This window comes from Microtus oregoni, unplaced genomic scaffold, assembly GCF_018167655.1.
Source record: "Microtus oregoni isolate MIOR12 unplaced genomic scaffold, Mior012 000062F_ref0000492, whole genome shotgun sequence".
In the NCBI taxonomy this organism is placed as follows: domain Eukaryota; kingdom Metazoa; phylum Chordata; class Mammalia; order Rodentia; family Cricetidae; genus Microtus; species Microtus oregoni.
In genome coordinates this window covers 9,385,761-9,410,716 of record NW_024543872.1, presented here as the reverse complement: position 1 = coordinate 9,410,716, position 24,956 = coordinate 9,385,761, and the positions used below count along the sequence as shown (strand labels likewise).

General features: G+C 40.8%; 1 protein-coding gene across 1 annotated transcript in view; it reads left to right on the top strand.

The window, feature by feature from the left end:
• LOC121439640 (ras-related protein Rab-10) overlaps positions 1-24,683 on the top strand; it is a 61,244-nt gene extending 36,561 nt beyond the window's left edge. Inside the window, exons 2-6 of the mRNA XM_041640182.1 lie at positions 5,594-5,654; positions 14,111-14,249; positions 17,515-17,604; positions 18,143-18,244; positions 22,226-24,683. Coding sequence (XP_041496116.1) covers positions 5,594-5,654; positions 14,111-14,249; positions 17,515-17,604; positions 18,143-18,244; positions 22,226-22,309 — 476 coding nt within the window. The 3' untranslated portion in view covers positions 22,310-24,683. The remainder of the gene's footprint in view (positions 1-5,593; positions 5,655-14,110; positions 14,250-17,514; positions 17,605-18,142; positions 18,245-22,225) is intronic.
• Positions 24,684-24,956: the final 273 nt, after the last annotated feature.

Here is a 24,956-nt window from a genome sequence, read left to right as displayed (position 1 = left end):
ATATAAAAAGGCATGATAAAAGCCACATGTGATGGTAGACACCTATAGTCCCAGCACTGGGGTAGTAGGATTTCAACACCAGACTGGGCTAGGTAACAAGACCCTGCCTCAAAAACAAAGTTTAATAAAGTGGGGTGGAGTGAGGTAGGTTGGAGTTAGAATGATGTGTTGAGGGACTGAGATAAGAACATTTATTGATTTTTTTTTAATCAAAAAAATATAAACTCAGGAAATCATCCTAATTGTAGTACAAATGAATAACAAAGTATAAGAAAAACAGTTGTAGGATTCAGAAGAACAGCACCATTTCTTATGTGTATATAATTATAAAATGGGCTTTTAGGTTAGTTTATATTGGAGACTGCATAATATCACAGTTGGGAAGTCAGTAGCTACTTGGTTCAGAAAACTGGGCACTTCAAAGTAAAAGGGATCAATTAATGATGCGGCCCTGGTTTGAGTCTGAAGGCCTGGAAGTTCCAAGTCACTGGTGTGTTCTGTCAACAAAGACAAGCTGGGAGTCTGGACAAGGATAGCAGTAAGAAGAATCAAGCTTGAGCAGTGTGAATAAGCTTCCCCTTCCATTTTTTTGTTTGTTTGTAGACAGGGTTCCTTTGTGTGGCCTTAGCTGCCCTAGAACTAGCTCTGTAGGCAGGCTGGCCCCTTCCTCTTAAATGCTGGATTAAAGGTATCATGTGTCTCTACTAGCTGGCATTTCCCCCTGCTTCTTTAAAAGGATAGAATTGAAACAAGGGTTGTACATATTGCTAATGTACTCTAAAACTGAATTATGCCTCTCAACTCTTTCCCCATTTATCTTTTAGTAATAATAAGGTTGAGTAGGGTTGTTTAGAGCATTTAAGTGGTAATCCAGGCAAAGGGTGTTCTAAGTGCACTGTGAAATGTTGACTGAGCTATTATTACTGTATGAAAGGATCCTTACCCGTTGATACACTGTCAAGACACTTGTTTGCATGCACATACAGGTTTAAAAAAAGGAATGGCCTTTTTGAAGTACTGTTAGTGTGCTATTCCTGAAAGAACCAAGGCTAGAAACTGATTTCTTAAATTCTAGACCAGGAAACATTCAAAGGTAACTGTATTTAATCCCTCTCAGAGACACTTGATTTTACTTGATAAAAACCACAAATGTTGACAATTAGTCTGTAAACTGATAAATTTAAGTACTCTGGAACTTACTGCACCGATGTCTATGCAGATTATTGCACAGTGCAGTGGCTGGAGGGTGCACTTAATTTTCTTGCCACTGGATGGTGCTCGTGTAACATTGAACTCCGGTAGGATTGGCTGGCCTTGACCGTGCAGTGCGCCTCTGACTCCCTACTATACACAACTCAGGTATGTTTTCTGGTCTTGTTTCTCTCTTGAGCAGCTGAATATTGATAAACGTTTACTGTAGTAAATGAAATACTCTTTTAAGTGGAATCAACATAAAATAGTTCTGTGTGTTTTTGCATAAGCATAACCTGTAGGGGGCATTGTTCATGGGATTAAATTCTTACTTGTCTATTTCAGCATTTGGCAGGATTGCAGTGGAATCTGATTATTCCTCTTGACAGAATCTTAGAGGATGCCGGGCGGTGGTGGCGCACGCCTTTAATCCCAGCACTCGGTAGGCAGAGGCAGCAGATCTCTGTGAGTTCGAGACCAGCCTGGTCTACAGAGCTAGTTCTAGGACAGGCTCCAAAACCACAGAGAAAAACCCTGTCTCGAAAAAGCAAAAAGAAAAAAAAAAATCTTAGAGGATTATTGGTATGTTTTTCTGTCTTCTATAGACAGCTGAGCTAGTTATTTATTTTTGCTCTGGTCCCTAAATTGAACAAAGGATAATTTATTGTTTTATATGCATGGGTGTATTGTATGCATGTATGTCATTACATGTGTACCTAGTGTTCACAGAGATCAGAAGGGGACATCATGAGCTGCCATGTGAGTTGTTGGGAATCGAACCCCCGTCTTCTGCAAGAACAAGTGCTCTTAACTGCTGAGACAGTTCTCTAGTCTTGATCCCCAATTTTTTTTTTTTTTTTTCGAGACAGGGTTTCTCTGTGGCTTTGGAACCTGTCTTGGAACTAGCTCTGTAGACCAGGCTGGTCATTGATCTTAAGTCTTTATGGTTAGTTTTCCACGGTTTGCTATATTCTGGGCATCTATCAGAGTATAAAAACTACATGCTGGTATAGCCAAAGTATTTACTTAGGAAAAAGTTAAGAGTTACAAAGTTGTCAAAGTTGTATGGTGTCACACGTCTATAATCCTAGCACTTGGAAGAGTATAGAGATTTTGAGACCAGTATGAGCTTTACATAGCCAGACCCTATATCAAAACGAAATCGATTGTGACTAGGAGGAAAACCAGAGTGGATGCTAAGAAACATTAGCACCTTTGTTTAAAGCATGTGCTGCCACCACCCCGCTTGAGTATCTTTGTATTTATGTTTACACACAGTGATGATTCAGTTGTTGTTGTGCATGTAGTGGAGAGGGTGTATTTGCAAATATGCCTCCTTGGTTAACCTAATTTTTATTCTGTTGATGTAGTAGGTACAACAACAAATCCTTATCCTGTGCCCCCCTTGCTTTGAACTTTTTCAGACATTTTTGGCTCTTTCTGTTACTAGACTGTATTTTTTAAATAATTTATTTGATTTTTAATTTGATTTTTATTTTATGTCCATTGGGGTTTTATTTTATGTCCACTGGCCCGTATTCATGTCTCTGTGAGGGTATTGTATTCCCTGGAACTGGAGTTACAGACAGTTGTGAGCTGCCATGTGGGTGCTAGGAAAAACAATCCATGCTCTTATCCACTAAGCCATCTCTCTAGCCCCCTAGACTGTATTTCTATAACTCAAAAAACAAAATTTTCAGGAACCTCTTCTTATTGTTGAACATAAGAATTTAGCACCATAATTTGTTCCTGGTACCTCTAATAACAAATGTTTTGGTCAAGTGCCTAACCAAGTAGTGCACTGTATTTACATTTCCTTTCTTGGATACCTTTACTTATAGTCCCTTCTTTTTTACAGTCACCTAGATTTTCAGATACTCTTCCTTTAATACAATCAGAATCAATAGACATTGCTTTTTGTAGGTTGTTTTGCTGTTTCCTTTTCCATAACCCACCCCTAGGCTCAGTAGATACCCCTCCTCCTCTCTTTCCTCCATTTATTTATTTATTTGGCCAGGTCTTCTGTTGCTCAGACTGACCTTGAACTTGATATATAGCTGAGGCTAAACTGCCTCCTCCTGATTTCAGGGTTGGTAGTGTGAAGCTCCCATCTTGAAAATAATTTACTTCTTGTTCTCCAGGCCAATTTGACCTGTTCTTTTCATCACTGATAGTGATTTCCTATCTCTTTCTTCTTTGGTTTGGTAAAACTCTCCTTGTAGCTGTCTCTGCAGGATGCATGCAAGTAAAAACGAACACTTTGCCTCAGAATGCTTGTAATCAAGTAGAAGGAAACCCAAAGATAAACAGGAGAAAGGGTATAAAGATTAATGTGCACACGTGTGCCAGATCCTCACAGAAACATGAAATTCAAAGAAGGGTCACGTGATTGAAGCTTGAAAAAGGTTTAGAGAGCTCTCCAATCTCAGACTTTCACAGTGCCGTTCTCTAAGGCACTGTTGTGTTAACACATGGGAACTGACTTGCTATCTTACATGTCTGAGAATAGCTTTCATTTAGTATTGGTGAGACGAGACTCATGTTAAATACTTGGTACGTCTGTGTTCATATGTGTACATGTGGAGTCCAGAGGCCTAAGTTTTTGCGGCAGCATTTTTTACTAACCTTTGGATCCTCCTGTCTTTGACCTGTGTCCTAGCCCCCTAGTGCTGGGATTACCTACCACTCTTGACTTTTTGAGTAATGGAATCTGAACTCAGGAACTTATGCTTGCACAGTGTGATAGTTAGCTTTAATTGTCAGCTGACACAGCCTGGAATCAATTGGGAAGAGAGTGTCAGGGGGGACTGTCTACAGTGGACTGTCCTGTTAGCATGGCATTAAGTTTATTGACATGGGAAGACCATTCTGGACGGTGTAAAACTGGAGAAATAGAGCTAAGCACAAGCGAGCAAGTGGGGTGTGTACATCCATGTCTCTGCACTTTGGACTGGGGGTGTGATGTGACAGCTGCTTTAAGCTCCTGCCACTGGGATGTAAGCTCTGGTCTGTGTAACCTGGAATTGTGAGCTAAAGTAACTCTTGTTTTTTGCCAGATATCTGGCACAGCAATGGAAACAAAACTAGTTCACTCACCAAGCCTCCTGTTCTTGTTGCTTTTGAGGTGTTTAGAATTGGGCTTTATGTGACTTGTTTTGTTTCTCTGCAAGTACTTATAAGCTTTCCCCAGTGTTTTCTGTGATGTGTTTTGGTATAAGTCATACTTTATTCATGCTATACTTGATGAGTCTTTCAAAAGTAGATCTCTTTGGTTTTAAGTTTCAGAGAGTTAATGGTGGGTGTTGATTAAATGTGGTTCTGAAAAAAATTTAAGGAGTTTAGGATGAGATTTATTTTTAATTTTTAAAAATTTATTTTTATGGGCTGGAGAGATGGCTCAGTGGTTAAGAGCATTGCCTGCTCTTCTAAAGGTCCTGAATTCAATTCCCAGCAACCACATGGTGGCTCACAACCATCTGTAATGAGGTCTGGTGCTCTCTTCTGGCCTGCAGGCATACATGTAGACAGAATATGTATACATAATAAATAAATATTAAAAAATACTTTTATTTTATATATACGAGTTTTTTGCTTACCTTTCCCCCACATACACCTTATCTGTGCAGTACCTGAGGAGGCCAGAAGAGAGTACCAGATCCCCTGGAACTGGAGTTATAGACAGTTGTGAGCCCCCATATGGGTGCTTGGAATTGAACTGGGTCCTCTGGGGGAGCAGCCAGTGCTCTTAACTACCTTCTCTTCGGCCCCTAGGGTGATGTTTTTATCTCAACCAATTTGATTCATGATTCTTAATGTTTTGTAATTTTCCCAAATGACTTTTTGTAGTGATTTCCAATTTAAAATTTATGGAATCAGAACACATACATTGTATGATTTCAATACATGTAAACATTTTATTGTGATACATGTTCATCTTGTTCTGTAAGAGTGTGAAATCCCAGCACTTGGAAGGAATTGAGGCTAGCCTGGTCTAAATATCTATATAGCGAGTTACAGGCCAGTCAAGGCTACATAGCCAGACTCTGTCTCAAAAAATAAAAAAATGGTGATGCAGGTGAGTAGGGATTTTTCTGTCTACATGTAAAAATAACAAATTTTTAAAGAATAAATAAGCATTAAAATTTCCAACAAAAGTAATAAGGATTTAAATTTTTTTTTCTTTTTGGAGAAGTTCTTTCTGTGTAGTTACTGTTCCTATCAGGGTGGAGTTTGTATCACTCAAATCAAGTTGTGGACACATATATTCATTTGTGGACACATTTACTCTTAGTGTATGTGTTCAAGCAAGCAGGTTTCAAAAGTATAAACATTTTGACTTCAGAAAACTTTATTGTCCCTCAGTATAAAGCAGCAGTTACAATTTACTTTCCCTTTGTTACAGGAATAGATTTTAAGATCAAAACAGTTGAACTACAAGGAAAGAAGATCAAGCTACAGATTTGGTAAGTGACAAGTGTTCTATCTTTGTGTGTTGATGCCAGTTGCTTAAGGTTTGTGGTGAGACTCCCATTTGCCATTTGTTTAGTGTCTTCTAGACTGCCCCCTGAAACAAGCAATCAGTGACTTTCAGGAAGTAAAACATTGCATTGACCTCACAGTTCATGCACTGTTTGTGCCTAGACTGTATAATTTCGAGTAGCACCCAGAGCACACAGCTCAGCCACCCCGCAGGTGGGGCCAAGAGGGAAGGAGCTGCTTGGATTCTTAGAATGTAGCACACTTTTTATGGCGTGTTGTCGAGAGTAATAGTTTTTACAACGTCCTCTCCACTGTGCTTCTTTTATAAAGGAAAATTTTGCTACTGGCTTGTAATTTTAGAAACCCAATCATACTAACTAGTCTGGTAAAGAAAATAATTTTTCAGATATTTATCATCAGTTTTGCTTATTGGGTTGAACTTAGAATACTGGATTAGACTTGGACCTACGTGAGAAGTTCTAGAAATAACTTCATCAGTAAATAGGCAGCTCTAGGCCTAAGTAAAGGGGTTAGTTACTGTAGGTTGTCCCAGAGGTAGTGAGGCAAGCCACCTTTCTCTTGGTTTGAAGTAAGTTGTAACCATGTTCAGTGGTTACAACATGAACTCTGCAGAGGACCCAACTTCGGTACCCAGCGCCTACATCAGGGAGCTCACAAACCACCTGTAACTCTAGTTCTGGGGAATTTTGATACCTTCGGCCTCTGCTCGGCCTCTGCAGGTACCTACACAAACACAGGCACACACATGTGAGCACAGACAGACACATATACAATAATGAAAATAAAATTAAAAAATACATTGCTCATTGCCTTAATGACTCATGGAGGCTGGGCAACATAATGAGAATCCAGGTCTGGAACTCAGGAAAGGGTAGGTGAAGAAACCAGGTTGAGCCCAGCATGGTATCTGTACTCCCAATTTGGGAGAAGTGAAGACAGAATGATCAGGAACTCAAGGCTATGTACCAGGTTCCAGGAGAGTCCTGGCTACATGCTACTATATTTTTTATTTATTTGGATTTTTGAGACAGGGTTTCTCCATAGCTTTTGGTTCCTGTCCTGGAACTAGCTCTAGTAGACCAGGCTGGCCTCAAACTCACAGAGATCCGCCTGCCTCTGCCTCCCAAGTGCTGGGATTAAAGGCGTGCGCCACCACCGCCCGGCATGCTACTATATTTTTAAAAACAAACAAGGGAGCCAGTTCATTTTGGTACAGTTATATTTAAAAGTATAAATGTATGAAGTATGCAAATTAAAATGGGACACAAAACTTTAATAAAAAATTAACTTGGGTTATTCTAACAGAAATGGGAGGCAATAATTAGGTGTTGTCTTTCTGAAAAATAAAGACAAAATTTTTAAAAACAGGCTCAGTGGGATGGCTCCATAGAGAAAGGTGGCTGCCACCAAACCTGAAAACCTGAATTTGGCCCTCAGAACCTTCATGGTGGAAAGCAATATCTGGCTCCCCAGAAGTTGCCTTTTGATCGCCACATGTATATCTTGACATATATGTGCCTCTCTTCAAAAAATAGGAAAATAAATGTTAAATAAATTATCTAGGCATGGTTACACATGCCTTTAATCCCAGCACTGCCGTGGGAGGCAGAAGCAGGGAGATCTCTGTGATTTCAAGGCCAGCTGGTCTACAGATCAAGCTCCAGGACAGCCAGGACTACACAGAGAAACCCTGTCTCAAAAAAACAAACAAACAAACAAATAAATAAATAGATGGCTGTCAGTCATAGAGTCATTTTCCGGGCCAGCATCTCTATCATCCTGAGGATCCTAGAGTCTTGTGCATGTCATTTGGTCACCACAACTTTGTACTTACTGGTAGCCTTATCTTTTACCCAGAGGCAAGGACCTTGTCTCAGCACTGGTCCACTTTTTCTATCATGTTAATAGGACATGATTAGAAGCACTTATAACTAAATACATGAAATTAGCAGGAGATAAACAGGAAATTGAAAATGAGAAAATTTGAGCGGATTATTATACAACTCCTTTGTTTTGGTCTGTTTGTAGAATTTAACTGAAAACCTTGACAGCCAAGGCAAGAAGGAAAAGGAATAGAACAAACTATTTTTCCCCAAGAAAAGTTGAAAAAAGAGCTTGATAGTAGTACATGAGTAATAACTTCTCATAAGGCTCCTTCTTGTACTGATTGTTAGTATCTAAAAATTATTAAAAGTAACGGAGAATAAAACACCCGAATACAAATATACGTGTGCATTATGTAGTTTCTTTTATTTTTTGAAGACACAGTCCTACTTATCTGCAAATTCCTACCCTCTTCCCCTCTTGGAACACCATTTCCCAAATATTGATGTGACTTATTTCCCTAACTCTCTATCATACATAGATCACCCCCTTATTTAAATTGTGCCTTTTTGTCTCGACCCCTCATCAGCTTCTAATCCCACTCCCCTTCATCAACAGAGCAGTTTGTTTTTCTCCTATAAAAATACTTTGGGGTAGTCCAGGTGCAGCCCAGGCCCTCTGTTGGAGAGTTCTCATAGGATGGTCAGTGGATTACAAGAGGGTGATTCTGGTCAGTCCCTGGGGCAGGATGGGAAGGGGGTGGTGTCAATGAAGTAGCTGTGGGTCTTGGAAATAGTCTTTCAAGTGACCTTGGCAAAGCTGCTGGGTGACAGTGTTCTGTTCTCTGGCCTACAAAACGGTCCTTGTTACAAACTGTTAGAAGGAGTTTCTCGGACACAGACTGAGATGAGGCCACACCAGTGCATAGTTGCAGTGACCAAATATCTTGCCAAAGACTCTGGGGTCCTCAGAATGTTGGAAATGTTGTCTAGGAAAATGGCTCTGTGGTTGACAGTTGATAATGGAGCATTCAACACCCTGGCCAACATAAATGTTGCAGTTCCTAATGGCAAAGAAAAAAAAAAGCCTTGACCCTTCTCTGCTTGCCATCACAAGTTTGCCTGTTCCTGCACCGGTACACACCTAGGGGCTGATGAGTTGGCTCAGTGGGTAAGATTTTGCTGTAGGAAGACCAGAGTTTAAATTCCCAGAATCCACATAAACACTGGGTGGGTAGAGGCATTGGCCTCTAATTCCAGTCTGGGAAGGTGTAGAAGTGGTCCTCAGAGCAAACTGGCTATTGAGACTATCCATATTGGCAAGCTCTGGGTTTTCTTGAGTGACCCTGTCTCAATGAATCATATGGAAGCCAATCAAGATTGATGCCGGCCATCATCCCTGGCCCTCTACACTTGTACATGCACACCACAGACACATGAAGATGGGGAAAGAAGAAAAACAAGAATCTCTCACCCTTGAGGACATCCATATTTCCTCAGAGAAAACTGAACGGCCAACATTTATGTTGGCCAGGGTGTTGAATGCTCCATTATCAACTGTCAACCACAGAGCCATTTTCCTAGACAACATTTCCAACATTCTGAGGACCCCAGAGTCTTTGGCAAGATATTTGGTCACTGCAACTATGCACTGGTGTGGCCTCATCTCAGGAATCCGTCTCCTATAAGTTCTGTAGTCAGTCACTGCTGCTGACTTCTCCCTTGGAAGAGCCCCAATCTGGCCCATAATTTTTTTTCATTGACACTTGTCAATCGTTACTTCACATGCCATTTTACCAATTAAAGTGTCCAGTTCAGTGGTTTTTTGTTTAGTTACAAGATTGTATAGTCATCATTACAATTTTAGAATACTCACTCTCAAAAGAAACTCCTTACTTTCACACCCTGTTCTCCTAAACCCTATCAGTTTGCAGTTTGTCTCTTGGCTCTTCTTAGTCTAGATAGTTCCTATCTATAGGATTGTAGAATACCTGATAGTTTGTGACTAGATGCTGTTTCTCTTAGCATGTTATCAAGATTCTTCTGTTTTATACATGTATACATGCACCACTGCCTTTCCACTTCTGGGATAGTATGGTGTGTGTGTATGTGTGTGTGTGTGTGTGTGTGTGTGTCTGTGTGTCTGTGTGTCTGTGTGTGTGTGTGTGTGTCTGTCTGTCTGTCTCTGTGTGTCTGTTGCCCAAGGAGGTGAGAAGAAGGCATCAGATCCTCTGGAAGTGGAGTAATAGACAGCCATTTGTGGGGCAGCTGATGTAGGTGCTGGGAACTGAACTTGAGTCCTTTAAAAGAGCAACAAACATTCTTAGCTGCTGAGCCATTTCTCCAGTCAGTCCCATGTTTAAAGGTTAGGGCAAAGGCCAGATTTAATTATATGTCTGAATAATTCTAGTTTGTAGAAGGAGGCCACTTGTTGGTTTCCAGCCACTTAGCCCCGAAATAGCCTCACAGATACTGTATTAATTAAATCATTGCTTGGCCTATTAGCTCTAACTTCTTATTGGCTAACTCTTACACCTGAATTTAACCCATTTCTGTTATTCGTATATTGCCACATGGCTGTGGCTTACCAGGTAAAGTTCCCAGCTTCTATCTCTGGTGGTGGTTTCATGGCTTCTCTCTTACTCTGCCCTTCTTTCTCCCAACATTCAGTTCCATCTTCCCCACCTACCTCTGCTCTGTCCTGCCAAGCTCAAGCCAGCTTTCTTTATCAACTAGTCATATTCACAGCATACAGAGGACAATTCCACATTACCTCCCCTTTTCTGTTTAAGTAAAAAAGAAAGGTTTAAGTGGATTTTAGTTGGCTACGTTGGAGGGGGCTGCTTGTTCATCCTGGCCGCCCAGAACCGAAATAATCACACAGAAACTGTACTAATTAAATCACTGCTTGACCCATTAGCTCTAGCTTCTTATTGGCTAACTCTTACATACTAATTTAACTCATCTCCATTAATCTGTATCACCACGCAGCAGTGGTTTGCCGAATAAAGTTCTGGTGTCTCTCTCTGGTGGGGCTATATGGCTTCTCTCTGACTCCGCCCCTTTTTCCTCCCAGCATTCTGTTTAGTCATACATGCCCCCGCCTCCCACCTAGCTCTGTTCCTCTATGCATTACTATCTTTTGCTTATTTTTTTAAATTTATGTATTTTATGTATATGGGTGCTTTGTGTGCATGCATGTTACACCAGAAAAAGGCACCGGGTCCCATTATAGGCAGTTGTGAGCTGCTTGTGTGAGTGCTGGGAATTGAACTCAGGATCTTTTGAAGAGCAGCCAGTGCTCTTAACCACTAAACCATCTATATAGCCCCTCACTCACTCCTTTTTGATTATTTTTAAGTTTGTTCATTTGTCCTCTTATTGTTTGAAGATAAGACAGTTTACTATTATTTAGCATGCACAAAACCCTTTGCAAATACATTTATGTGTTATGTGGGTTGTCTTTTTCTTCATGGTATGCATTGGCAATAAATCCAGGTGTGGTGTTACACAATCCCTGCACTCAGGAGAATAAGCCAGGACGATGTGGGTTCAGAGCCAGCCTGGGCTACATAGCAAGCACCTATCTTCAACAAAGATGGAGGGGGTGGGGAAACAAGGACTGAGTTTGATCCCTAGCACCATAAAACAAAATTGGAAAAGTGCGGTTTTCATTTTTATGAAGTCTAGTTTATTTAAATTTTGTTACTTATACTTTGGTAACATAACTAAGATAAATGAAGCTATATCACCTTGTATTCACGAGATTTTTGTTTGTTTTCTTCTTTGCGATGTGCAGTGCTAGAATCAAACCCAGGCCTCCTGTGCACTGGACAGATGTTCTGCCTCTGAACTACACATTCCCAGCCTTTCTAAAGACTTTTTGGAGTGTTGGTTTGCAGAGCTGAATTTAGTTTTGTATCTGCGTTAGGGGTTCAGCTTTGCTGTTTTACATGGGAATATAAAGTTCCAGCAAATTGTTGGAAAACTTACTCTGCATTTAAGTGACTGGAAAATTGAAACAGAGCAACATGAACTTGAAGATCACTTTTAGAAGGATGGTTGGGCATGCCTGTAACTTCAGTATTTGGGAAGCTGAGACAGGAGGACTTGAGGCTAGCCTAAGCTTTATAGCCAGTTCTCTGTAACCCTAGATGACATGATCGGCTGTTTGGAATTCTGCTTAGTGATTAAGATACAGGGAAAAGAATGGCTATCTAGTTGACAAGAAAGTTACTGGAAGTCTTTTGAAACACAGTCTCTTTGGATTTAATAAAAGGAATGTAACTAGAGTTAGATGAGGGGACATGGAAGTGTGTGGCTTAGTGCTTAGCCAAGTGGGAGATCCTGCTTAGGTCAACCCCCAGCAAACACACCCCTGCCCCTCCCATGAATTAACTGACAAAGATGTATGGAGAAACAGCAACTACAGATAGTGTTTTGTTTTGTTTTGTTTTGCTTTGGTTTGGTTTTTCAAAACAGGATTAGAATAAAAAGAGCCAGGAAGCTGGTTCAATGAATAAAGGGGCTTGCCATCAAGCTACAACTGAGTTTGATCCTGTGACCCTCAAGGTGGAAGAAGAGTATTCTCTCCCGAAAGTTGTCCTGTGACCTACACACATATATCAGGGTATACACATGCCCATCAACATATGTGTGTATGTATATATATATGTGTGTGTGTGTGTACACATATATACACATACGTACATATATATGTACACACACACCCAATAAGTAAATATAATTTACAAATTTTTTTTTTTTTTTTTTTTTTTTTTTTGGTTTTTCGAGACAGGGTTTCTCTGTGGTTTTGGAACCTGTCCTGGAACTGGCTCTTTTTTTTTTTTTAAGATTTATTTATTTATTATGTATACAACATTCCTTCCATGTATGTTTGTATTCCAGAAGAGGGCACCAGATCTCATTATAGATGGTTGTGAGCCACCATGTGGTTGCTGGGAATTGAACTCAGGACCTTTGGAAGAGCAGGCAATGCTCCCAACCTCTGAGCCATCTCTCCAGCCCTAATTTACAATTTTTTAGATTAAAAATGGTATTTTGTTTTCTGTATGTATGTGTACCATATGCATGCCTGGTGCTTGTAGAGGTTAGAAGAGGTTGTCAGATCTCCTAGAGCTGGAGATACAGGTGGATGTGAGCCATCTCATGTGGACTGGGAGCAGAACTTGGGTTCTCTGCAAGAGCAACAAGTATTCTTAACTGCTGACCCAGTGTACTAAACACACAGAGAACTATTTATACTTACACAAGTAAGTGAAAGGCAAGAGCAAAATCTGAATACTGTCTTAGATAATACTAATGTCAAGTTCTGGTTTTGCTGCTACACTAATTCATACCTTTGGATACGTTTATGGGCCAAGTCTGGTGGTGCACACCTTTAATCCCAATAATTGGAAGGCAGAGGCAGGAATCTCAAAGTTTGAGCCAACCTAGTCTATGTAGCTCCAGAGGACCCAGGTTCTCTTCTTGCACCCATATGGCTTACAACTGTTCTTAACTCCAGTTCCAGGGGATCTGGTTCCCCCTTCTGGCTACTGCTGGCACCAGGTATGCAGATGTTGCACATACATGCATGCCAGCAAAATATTTAAACATGTAAGATAAAAATAGATAATTCTTCAAATAAAAAAAAAAAGGTGTCACTCTGATGCCTGCTTCTGGTCTCTGAAAGGCACTAGGCAATCATGTGGTGCATATTTATTCATGCAAGCAAAAACCATAAAATAAAGGTACACAGTTAAAGAGGGATGAGAGAGGGAGCTGGAGAGGTGGCTTAGTGACTGAGCACTGGCTTGCTTCTCTTTGGAGGACCCAGGTTCCATTCCCAGCATCCTCATGGCAGTTCGTAACTATTTATAACTCAAGTCCAAGGGTATGTAATGTCCTCTTCTGGCTTCCATGGGCACAAGGCAAACATGTGGTACACAGATGTACATGCAGGCAAAGTGCTCACAGAGAGAAATAAAAATAATTTAAAAATTTAGTAAAATGAGGTGGGAAGCGGAGGAGGAGGAGGGGATGTAGCACAGTGGTGCAACGCCTGGCCAGCATGTGCGGGACCATAGGTCAGGCTACAGAGAGTGAGTTAGTAAACAAACGGGTATCTTTACAGCTTTTGTAAATGAGTCATGGTCTTTAGATGATCTAAGAATTAAACATGCTTTTGTGTTATGTTATGGAATTAACTGAATAAAATGGATTCAGGAGTTTTTATATGACTTATGGGTTTACTTAAAATTTCAAAACATTTTTGTCCCTTGCTACTGTTTTCTTTTCCACTCAATATGGGTAGGTCATTAGCTGCCTCCATTATGAAGTGTGGAGCTGGGTGTTCCTGTAATGCCAGCACTTCGGAGGCTGGGCAAGAGATAGGAGTTCAAGCCTTTTTTGATTACCTAGCAACTTTGAAGCAAGTCTGTCTCAAATGAAAGTTAAATGAGTGCTTGTTCTGTTTTTCCTTTGTGGTAAATCGTGAATTTTAATCTATTTTTTTGCTGCTGTCCTATTTTGTCCTTTATTTGTGGTGTAGTGATATTAAAATGCTTAATATAATTATTGACTGTTTATTTCAGGGACACAGCAGGCCAGGAGCGATTTCACACCATCACAACCTCCTACTACAGAGGAGCAATGGGTATCATGCTAGTGTATGACATCACCAATGGTAAAAGTTTTGAAAACATCAGCAAGTGGCTTAGAAACATAGATGAGGTAAGACCTAGGAGGTGCATAAACCCTCTCCCCTTAACCACCTCAGTAGTTTATCTTAAAATTTTGTTCAGTAGTTCTGTATCTACAAGATAATAAGAATTACCAGTGGTTTTTATGATGCTTTTTTCTAAATTATTTGTTTCTTACTGAATTTTTATTGAATGATTTAATTTTTAAAATTTTATTACTAAGTTATAGAAAGGTTATATTGTTTCTAGACATTTTGAAATGTTTAGGTATAAAGACAGTAAATCTAACCAAAAGGAAATAGTGCCAAATGCATGTGAAGTTAACAATTTTGTGTAAGCTGTAATTAAATATCAAAGCATATCTATTCATTGCTAGAGCTTTGAGACTTCCCGTTGGAATTGTATTCACACTGTATTGCTGTCCTTAACATCTACGTTTCACTAGGACTGACTTTTTAAAGCATGCTTTAGCTGGATACATGAAGCAGGGTAACTACCTGGCTGTAGAAATACTCATGGAAAGGTGCTTTGGCCCAAAGATGTTAGTTAACCTTAGCCGAATTCTTGGGAGGCTTAATCTCATGTTCCTTCTCTAAAACAAGGAGATATTGGTGTGAGGTATGCTGGTGTATGTACATGTGTGATATAGGGCCATGCATGTTAGGGTACACGTGTGGGGGCCAGAAGACAACTGATTCATGGTACCAGGCTGACACAGCAAGCCCCACCCTCGCACACACGCTCGCTCGCTCTCTTTCTCTCCCCCCCCCCCCCCCCAAGGTTTCCCTGCGTATCCCTGGCTGCCCTGGAATTCACTCTATGAACTAGACTGGCCTCAAACTCAGAGATCCACCTGCCTCTGCCTCTCAAGTGCTGGGATTAAAGCCACCATTACCTGGCTCACAGCAAGCATCTTGATCCACTGAATCATCTCATTGGCTTGAAGCTCTGTATGTGGTTTACAAGTATTGTCTGTTTTGTGGGTGGCCTTTTTAGTGTCTTTTGAGAGGTCTCATCTCAGACTGGCCTTGAACTAAAGTCCTCCTGCCTCTTGCAGTTTATGTACTGCTAGGGAGTGAACTCAGGGCTTCCTGTGTAGTAAGCAGGAAGTCACCCAGTGAGCTAGCTGCAGTCCTGTTCACTTTTTTTGCATACTTGGAAAGCAGGAAAGAAAAATGAGATCACCTGTCACCTGATGGGACATGAGTTGAGAATGCTGCCCCATATCCCAGAGTCTGTGAAATTCTGCCAAATTACTGCCAACATAGTAAAGTTTACTGTGTAGATTCCCTACAAGGAGAGACTTTTCTGTATGAAGACATTCCCAGTAAAGGATTTAAAATAATAGTGACCCATGTTTAAGGTCTTGGCATATATGAGGCATATCAAGTATAGCCTTCCTCCTTTCCCAGGTATTAGCTTGTAATTTTCTGGAAATTTTACAACTTAAACTTCATTTACAATGAAAATGTCTTAGCTCCCTGTACAATGCTTATGATCTGTGGTTTTACCTTACCAGTCTGTAATCCTATCCAGTGTGTCTCAGCAATCACCCTATGATGTGATGTCATTTACAGAAAAAGGGGGTGGTAATAGGTGGAAAGTCCCATCAAAAAATCCCAGGCATGGCGATGTATGCCTTTAATCTCAGCACTTGGGAGGCAGAATCAGGCAGATCTCTATGAAGTTCGAGGCCACCAAAGCTACTAAGTGAGACCTTGTCTTAAAAAAACAAAAAAATAAGGGCTGGAGAGATGGCTCAGTGGTTAAGAGCATTGCCTGCTCTTCCAAAGATCCTGAGTTCAATTCCCAGCAACCACATGGTGGCTCACAACCATCTGTAATGAGGTCTGGTGCCCTCTTCTGGCCTGCAGACATACACACAGACTGAATATTGCATACATAACAAATAAATAAATAAATAAATAAATATTTAAAGAAATTAAAAAGCCACAAATGATATGTATAATGGTTGCTATGATCTTAAATGAAACTCTTGAATCATGCCCACAGTCGGCTGGGCACAGTTCTTTCCCCAAGTGCCTCATTTTCTACTAACTTCTGTGCTTAAGTATATGTTAAAAATCTCTTAATAAACTTCTGTTTTGTTTTTCACACTGATTTGTCATGGATTCTCTCTTTTTAAACAATTTTTCTCTTTACTTATAGGAATGTACCTGTATGAGTAAATACTGTGTGTGTGTATGTGTGTGTGTGTGTGTGTGCGCGTGCGCGTGCGCACACGCCCACTGATGCCAGAAGAGAGTATCAGATACCCTGAAGCTAGTTACAGGTGGTGGTTCTGATTGACCTGGTGTGGGTGCTGGGAACTGAACTTGTGTTGTCTGGAAGAATAGCAAGTGCTATTAGCTGCTGAGCCATCTCTCCAGCCCAAGATGAGAGAAGCTGTTTTGCCAGGTTATGCTGCAATTCTTTTCTGTAGTGAAATTAATGCTACCCCTTGGTTGCACAAAAGTATTGGTTTAGATTTTTTGATTGTTTGGTTTTGGTTTGAGTCTTTAAGTCGGGGTCTCACATAGCCTAGGCTAGCCTTAGCTCTCTGATCCTCCTCTCATCTCTGCCTCCCAAGTGCTAGGATTACAGGCATGATCCACTCCTATTTTTTTAGATCTGCGTGTATCAATGTTTTGCCTACACATTTGAATGTGTGCCATTTATATGCCTGGTGCCATGGGTCTCAAAAGGGGGGCCTCAGGTATCCTGGACATAAGAGTTACAGATGTGTGTGAGTCACCATGTGGTTGCTGGGAATCAATCTGACTTCTCGGCAAGAGCAATAAGTGCTCTTGGCCAGTTCTCCCCGCAGGCTTAGGTTTAATTTGCTGAAGAATTTTTTAAACCTTATTTATGTATAGTGTTCTACCTGCATGTATACCTATAGGCCAGAAGAGGGCACCAGATCTCGTTAGATGGTTGTGATTGGTGGGAATTGAATCCAGACCCTCTGGAAGAGCAACCAGTGCTCTTCTGAGCCATTTCTGCAGCATGAATGAAGAATTTTTAATGCTGTTTTGACTTGTAAAAATTCGGGGGGGGGATACTGAGAAGCAAGTGTCAGCTGTTTTTTTAGGTATTTTCTTTTTCTTAGCTTTGGTATAGATAATTCTTCTTATAAAAGGGTGGTAATTAGGAAGAAAGGAAACCTGAGCCCATGTGTGGGTCTGTCCCTGCCCTTAGACACGCATGCCACACACACAGATACACGAAAAAAAGACATGAGTTTAAGAAACGTAATTCATGTCAGTGTGCAAAAGTAAACTTTTATCCTGTTTCAGCATGCCAATGAAGATGTGGAAAGAATGTTACTAGGAAACAAGTGTGACATGGATGATAAGAGAGTTGTACCTAAAAGCAAGGGAGAGCAGGTAAGAGTGAGCCGTGGTGGTGACAGCTCTGACCGAGTGGCTGTGGCGCTGCTGTGGCTACCGGGCAGGTCTACCAGGCCTTACATGAAAGGCTTTGCTTGTTGGAAACAAGCTTGTCCTCTGAGAAAATACTTTCTACTGCGTAACTAACATGGGGGCAGGGCCACATCTGTGCCTCGTAGTTGTTACTCTGTGTAAGCTATATAGAAAAGCATGTCAGTGATGGTTTTTGTTGCAGTTGTTTTAATCTTAGAAGTTAATGAAATGTGTCAGTTATTAAGATTCTGAAAGTTGATAGCTAAGACTGGCAGGCGAAATTCAGTACATCACACCAAACTTCTAACGTAGTTCCTATTTAGAGTATCTGAGATGAACCCCTCCGGTGGAGAGGGCTGTTTTTATTACCTAGGTCTGTGTTACATATTCTAGTTGGTACCCTAGCTTCAGAGTAAAGTTGTTATCTCCTCTAAGATGTTGCTGCCACTAGTTGGCAGTCCATATTTGACAGTTGCATGACGTTATTTTGCTTCTATTTTAGATTGCAAGGGAGCATGGTATTAGGTTTTTTGAGACTAGTGCAAAAGCAAATATAAACATCGAAAAGGCGTTCCTCACATTAGCTGAAGACATCCTCCGAAAGGTAAGTTCCTTTCTGCACTGATACTTTTGAATTTTTTGACTTGGTGATGGTGGTATTGGTAGTTTTTGTTTTTGTTTGTGAGAGGATCTTACACGTACCTCTGGCTGGTCTGCAACTCTTGTTCCTTTGTCTTAGCTTTATGGATGCTGGGATTACTCCACTACCTTCTGTTCTTTGTTTCTTTAAATATAGTATTCACATAGTTTGAATTTTGGTGCTATGGTTTCTAGAAGATCACCTTTTATCAATATTTGACTCTCCAGAATGAACTAAGGAACTTAAAGTTACATGTCTAGAAAACATGTGGCGGGGCTGGAGAGATGGCTCAGTGGTTAAGAGCACTGGCTGCTCTTCCAGAGGTCCTGAGTTCAATTCCTAGCAACCACATGGTGGCTCACAACCATCTGTAATGGGATCTGGTGCCCTCTCCTGGCATGCGGGCATACATGGAGGCAGAATGTTGTATATATAATAAATAAATCTTTTTTTAAAAAAAAGGAATGATGAGAGGGGTAGAAAGTCTTCCCTAGGGAAAAGCACACCAGTTGGCTATTCAAAACAAAAGGTCAGCCCTGAAAACATGCATGAGTAACATCATACAGACTGAGCAGGTTGTATTTAGGAATAGATTAATGAAAAAAAAGAGACCATGGGGAGGTTTGGAGGAAAGAAAAGAGAGAAAAGATGTAATTATATTATAATCTCAAAAAAAAAAATAGAAAATGTGGCAACATGGAGGAGGAGGCAGTCAGTGGTAGTGTTGGTGTTCACTACCTGGTCTTTGTTTCACACGGCTCCCCGTACAACTCCTTGTGATCGGTGTGATGTTGGTGATGAAACCTGCAAAAAGAAGCAAAATTGGGGCTGAGAGTGTAGATCAGTGGTTCTCAGCCTGCAGGTTGCAACCCCTTTAGCAGAGCTCTATCTCCAAAAATATTTACATTACGATTCATAACAATAGCAGAATTACAGCTGTGAAATAGCAATGAAAAAAATTTTGTGGTTGGGGTCATCACAGCATGAGGAACTGTATTAAAGGGTCACAGCATTAGGAAGCTGAGAACCTCTGGTGTAGGTCATTCGTGGAATGATAGATGTGGAAGGCCCTAAATTCAATCTCTAGCATTCAGAGAATGAGGGAAGTGTAGTATAAATATATGAAGGCTATTTTTAGTGTACTGGGCAGCAAAAAGCAGGTTAGAGCCAAGCATGATGGCACATGTCTAATCCCATCACTTAGGAAGATGAAGCAGATTGATCATATGTTGAGGCCAGTCTGGGTAATAAAGAGAGAGATCCCATCTCAAATTTTAAAAAAAGGCCCAATGAAAGATAATGGTTTTATTTGAAAAGATTATATGATACCAAACAGATAATATTTCATATAGCAAAGGTTACATATATCAAAGGAAGATCTGGAAAGGTAGGATTTAAAAAAATCTTTAACTTATATGTATGTTTTAAAGTGCTGTTTTTGTTTTGTTTCTTCAGCATTAATTGTTTGGGCTGGGAACGCAGCTTGGTGTCAGAACACGTCTTTGTCGTGCCTGAGGCTCTGGGTTCTCTGCTGGCGTAGTCTGCATAGTTTTAGGCCAGCCAGGATATGCAATAAGATAACCTTATCTCAGAAAAAAAGAAGAAAATTATAGCTCTTTTATACTTGAAAATGCCATGGAAACCTACTTTGTAAGTTAATCTTTTTAAAAGATGAGAAGGAATGTTTTTAAAGCCAAGTGCATTGGCACACTCTTTTAATCCCAGCATTTGGTGGCTGGGACAGAATTGCATAGTGAGTTCAAGGCTAGCCTGCATACCACAGTGAGATCCTTTAAATCTAAAACCAAAAAACTGCTCAGCATAATGGTGCACACTTTTAATTCCAGCCTGATCTACGGAGCAAGTTCTAGGAATTCAGGGCTATATACATAGTGAGACCCTGTCTCAGTAACATCATCATCATCATCATTATAATTCCCCAAATTTAAAGAGTCCTCTGTTCTGTTGGGTTAGTGCCCTTTTCCTGGCCGAGAGCCAGATTAAAGTCTGCTTCATAAACTGAATTCATATTGCGACTCTCAAGTGTGTTACCAAGAGATGCCCCCTTGTCGAGATCTACACGGATCTCGCTTAAGTGAGAGAAAGCTGAACTGAGATGCAGGAGTAAACCTGAGTCACACTTACCCTGGGAACCAGAGTTCCTGGAGAAGGTGAACTCCTGTGCAGTTGTGTTTTCTTGGTGTGGCCTGTTTGAGCTGCCTCTTTATTTTCTGTGTATTTTCCTTAAAAGCTGTTCAAGGAGCAAAGGCAGTGATCAGGAAGCTCATGGGGTTTGGACAGTCTTGTTAGTCTGCACCTTGGTTCCCTGATGTGTACAGGGACAAGCCCATCTTCAGACAGCAAAAATGAGTCAGACAGGATTCTCACTTCAGATTTACTAGACGTTCTGAGGGCTCCTGGATTTTCCCTTGTTCTGCTAAAGATTTTCACTTTTAAACTATTTCATGAAAGCTGAGTTCTCAGGCACACCTTAGCCTTTAAAGTTCTATTTATGATGTTCTAAGAATCATATTCAGGATGTTGGAGAAAGCAGAATGATATGATGGAGAAAGCCACTCCTAAGAGTTAACAGTCAAGCCGGACGGGCGGTGGTGGCGCACGCCTTTAATCCCAGCACTCAGGAGGCAGAGGCAGGCGGATCTCTGTGAGTTCGAGACCAGCCTGGTCTACAAGAGCTAGTTCCAGGACAGGCTCCAAAACCACAGAGAAACCCTGTCTCAGGGGGAAAAAAAAAAAAAAAAAAAAAAACGAGTTAACAGTCAACATTTTGGTATGTCCTTGGAGCTTTTAGAAAGTCTTGCCCGCCCAAATTGCATTTTGTCCCTTTCCTCTCCCACTTACTCATGATTGAGATCACCATTCTGTTTGTTTTTCAAGACAAGTTTCTCTGTGTAGCCCTGGCCATCTTGGAACTTGTTTTGTAGACCAGGCTGGCCTCGAACTCACCAGAGATCCACCTGCCTCTGCCTCCCAAGTTCTGGGACTAAAGACATGCACCACCACCATGAAGACGGCCTTAATTAAAGCACTGGTACAGAAATATTAACAATTCAAATTGTTTTTGTCTGAAAAGGCAAATAACTAAACAGAGCAAGGCTTTGGTGTCCCTAGTGTCAGATGTGATCTAGCAATGGTTTTTGTGAGTTATAAATTACTGTTTTTTAGTTGGAGGGGCAGGGTTTGCACAGGTTCCACAGCACACTTGTGGGGCTTAGAAACAGTTTGTAGGAGTTGGTGCTGTCCTATTTTAATGTCCCAAGGATCAAACTCAGTCATGAGGGTTAGCAACAGACAGTTACACACTGAACTATCTTGCCTGCCTTTCAAAACAAAAGAAAACACAGATCTTGCTGTGTAGCCCAGTTCTTCATTTTCTGCCTTATACTTTTTGGGATTACAAGGATGTGCCACCTCACCTGGCTTAATGATCCTAAATACTAAGTACTAATAGCTGAGGGCTAAGAGACGCCAAACCTGTTCAGAAGAGTTAGTTAGGCCGGGCAGTGGCGCACGCCTTTAATCCCAGCACTTGGGAGGCAGAGGCAGGCGGATCTTTGTGAGTTCGAGGCCAGCCTGGTCTACAAGAGCTAGTTCCAGGACAGGCTCCAAAGCTGCAGAGAAACCCTGTCTCGAAAACAAAAAAACAAAAACAAAACAAAACAAAAGGAGTTAGTTAGGCAGGGATGGTTTGAAATGCTTCAGTAAGTATTGCCCAGAGATATCTGTCACTCTTCACAGAGGAAACACCAACTAAAGGACAACCAGAAAGAGTTTCCAAGTTGAGACTTTCATGGGGAAGGGACAAGCTTCTCATGTGACTGTTGCCTTTTGTTGTGTAGCTGATATTGATGTGATTCTTCCCGTTGAGTCTGTTTTCATCCAGGCCAGTGTTTCCTCATGGCTTGCTTCCTTGTGTTGTTGCAGACCCCTGTAAAAGAACCCAACAGTGAAAACGTAGACATCAGCAGTGGAGGAGGCGTGACAGGCTGGAAGAGCAAATGCTGCTGAGCGCTCTCCTGTCCATCTGTTGCCATCCACCATCCGTTTCTCTTCTCGCTGCAAAATAAAACACTCTGTCCATTTTTAACTCTAAACAGATATTTTTGTTCCTCATCTTAACTATTCAGTCCACCTATTTTATTTGTTCTCTCATCTGTGACTGCTTGCGGACTATTATAATTTTCTTCAAACAAAAAAATGTATAGAAAAATCATGTCTGTGACTTCATTTTCAGATGTACTTGCTCAGCTCACCACTGCACTTCAGTTGTATTATAGTCCAGTTCTTATCAACATTAAACTATAGCAATCATTTCAACTCTATTCTGCAAAATTGTATAAGAATAAAAGTTAGAATTAACAGTTTTATTTTGTACAACAGTGGGATTTTCTGTCATGAATAATGTGCTTGAGTCCCTATAATCTGTAGACGTGATAGCAAAGAAACAAAAGCCAGGAAAACACTCATTTTCGCCTTGAATCTGTATGTGGGGTTAATTTTGTCCTGTGCCTTATGTGGAAAGGAACTTCTTTGGTTTTTCTTTTTTTTGTTTTGGTGGAAGCATGTGCAGGAGACATTTCATCCCAACATAAACCCGTTCAGATGCTGGCGGTGTGCTCGGCTGTAACTTTGACAGTAGTTAACTGAGGACAAAGGGTAATGCAGAAATGATACTTGATTTGCAGTCTCGTTTCCAGTGGCCTTGATACTTACACCGATTCCTGCCACCAGGTCCCCTGGCCACTCTGTCCCTGCGTCTCATCTTTCTGCATGCTGCTTTGTTTGCCCCACTACTCCTGGTGTGAGTTATTTAAAGATGAAAGGTTTGTCGAGTTTAACATAAAGCACTGATTTACCTTGCTACGTAAATGGAAAGATAAATTCTAACTGCCTACTATCAGATGTCAGTTAATCGGTGTTGGCCCCTCATTTACTCTTTCTCCTAAACCTGTCCCGCTGTCTGACTTCTGTTCCTCTCCCGCCCTTTGCCCGCCCTTCCTGTCTATCCACTGAGTTTATGAAATGGAAGAGTTAATTGCATGCACTAGTGTTTGGAGGGTGTTGTGGTTTGTCTTTCTAATTAGGTATATATCCTATTCACTTTCCTAGAATAAACTTCTTAACCTGAATTTGAGTAGTCTCCACTCTGGCAACTCCTCCAGCAGTTTCATAGCCCAGGAAAGACTGGGTTTTGAAATAAACGTGAAGAACAGGAAGGAGGAGTGGATCTTAGTGATGTTTGCCAAATATATTGAGATTTGGCCTTTGAAGAACACTTCAGTGTTAAGTTGTCTTTACTGTAAGATTTAGAAATACATTATAATATTATTAATTTCAAGTCCTCTCTTCCCATCCTCTCAGAAAACTCTTAAGACCATGGACTTTAAAGACTACAAAGGACAGCGAAAGGCTTCTCACATGAAGCTGAGATCTAGCTCTGGCTTTCTGACCCTCGCCTCTCTTCCTTTTTCTAGTTTGGCTCCATTGCTTCTCATTAGGACAGGGTAGGCTAAGTTCCCTATGCTGCTAGCATCCTAAGATGATACCTTTGTGGAAATAATTGTGAATAGCATGATTCATTTCAAGCAGAGGCTGAGTTTAGGACAGCAGCTTCCATTGAAAAGAGTTCTGTGACACGCATCTTAATGACCTCTTGGCTCACATAAACAATATAGGGACATATCTGCTAAGAGAACCCATGAATTTTTCAGATAGTGCCCTGAAGACAGTTTTATATGCCTCACTGGTGGCTCTTAGTCCCCCCCCACACACACACACTTGACTCTATCATTGTTTACTAGTAAAAAGCAGCATTGCCAAATAATCCCTGTTTTTCCACTCTGAAAAATGCAATGTTTAAGCTTTTGAAGTTGTAGGTCAAACCTGCTGTCGTTAAGTCCTTGCTGTTTGTGTTGCTTCCCTTTATCTGGAATGTGGCAGTCGCCGCTTTACTTTCAACCCTCTTTAATTCTTAATTCAGTGACTTAAGGTTTGGAGCTACACACTGGGATTTTGGCTAACAGACTGACAGTTTTGTTGTTTGCATAATTATAATTGGCATTGTACAGAGAAAGGATATGGCTACCTTTTGTTAAATCTGCACTTTCTGAATATCTAAAAAAGGGAAATGGAGTATAAATCAATTTTTGTATAATCTGTTTGAAACCTGAGTTTTATTTGCTTACTATTAGGGCTTTGTCCCCTTTCTGTAAGTCTCCTGGGATCCTGTGTAGAAGCTGTTCTCATCAAACACCAACAGTTCAGTCCATTCTCTGGTACTAGCTACAAATTCGGTTTCATACTCTACTTAACAATTTAAATAAACTGAAATATTTCTAGATGGTCTACTTCTGTTCATATAAAAAGAAAACTTGATTTCCAACTGTGTGGTTTGGTTTTCATTTATTTTTAGAGTTGGAGGGTTGCTTCTGAAAACAACACAGGAGAGCATCCTGTTGAGCTTGGTAAAGACAGAAGGGAAATGGTTTTGTCAGCATTTGGGAGAGCTGTAGAGCAAACTTCTAAACCACGAGGAGCTCTAGGACATTAGGGAAGGGAAATGGTTTGTCAGCATTTGGGAGAACTGTAGAGCAAACTTCTAAACCACGAGGAGCTCTAGGACAACTGCCCTGATCCTCTCCAGCTCACACTAGTT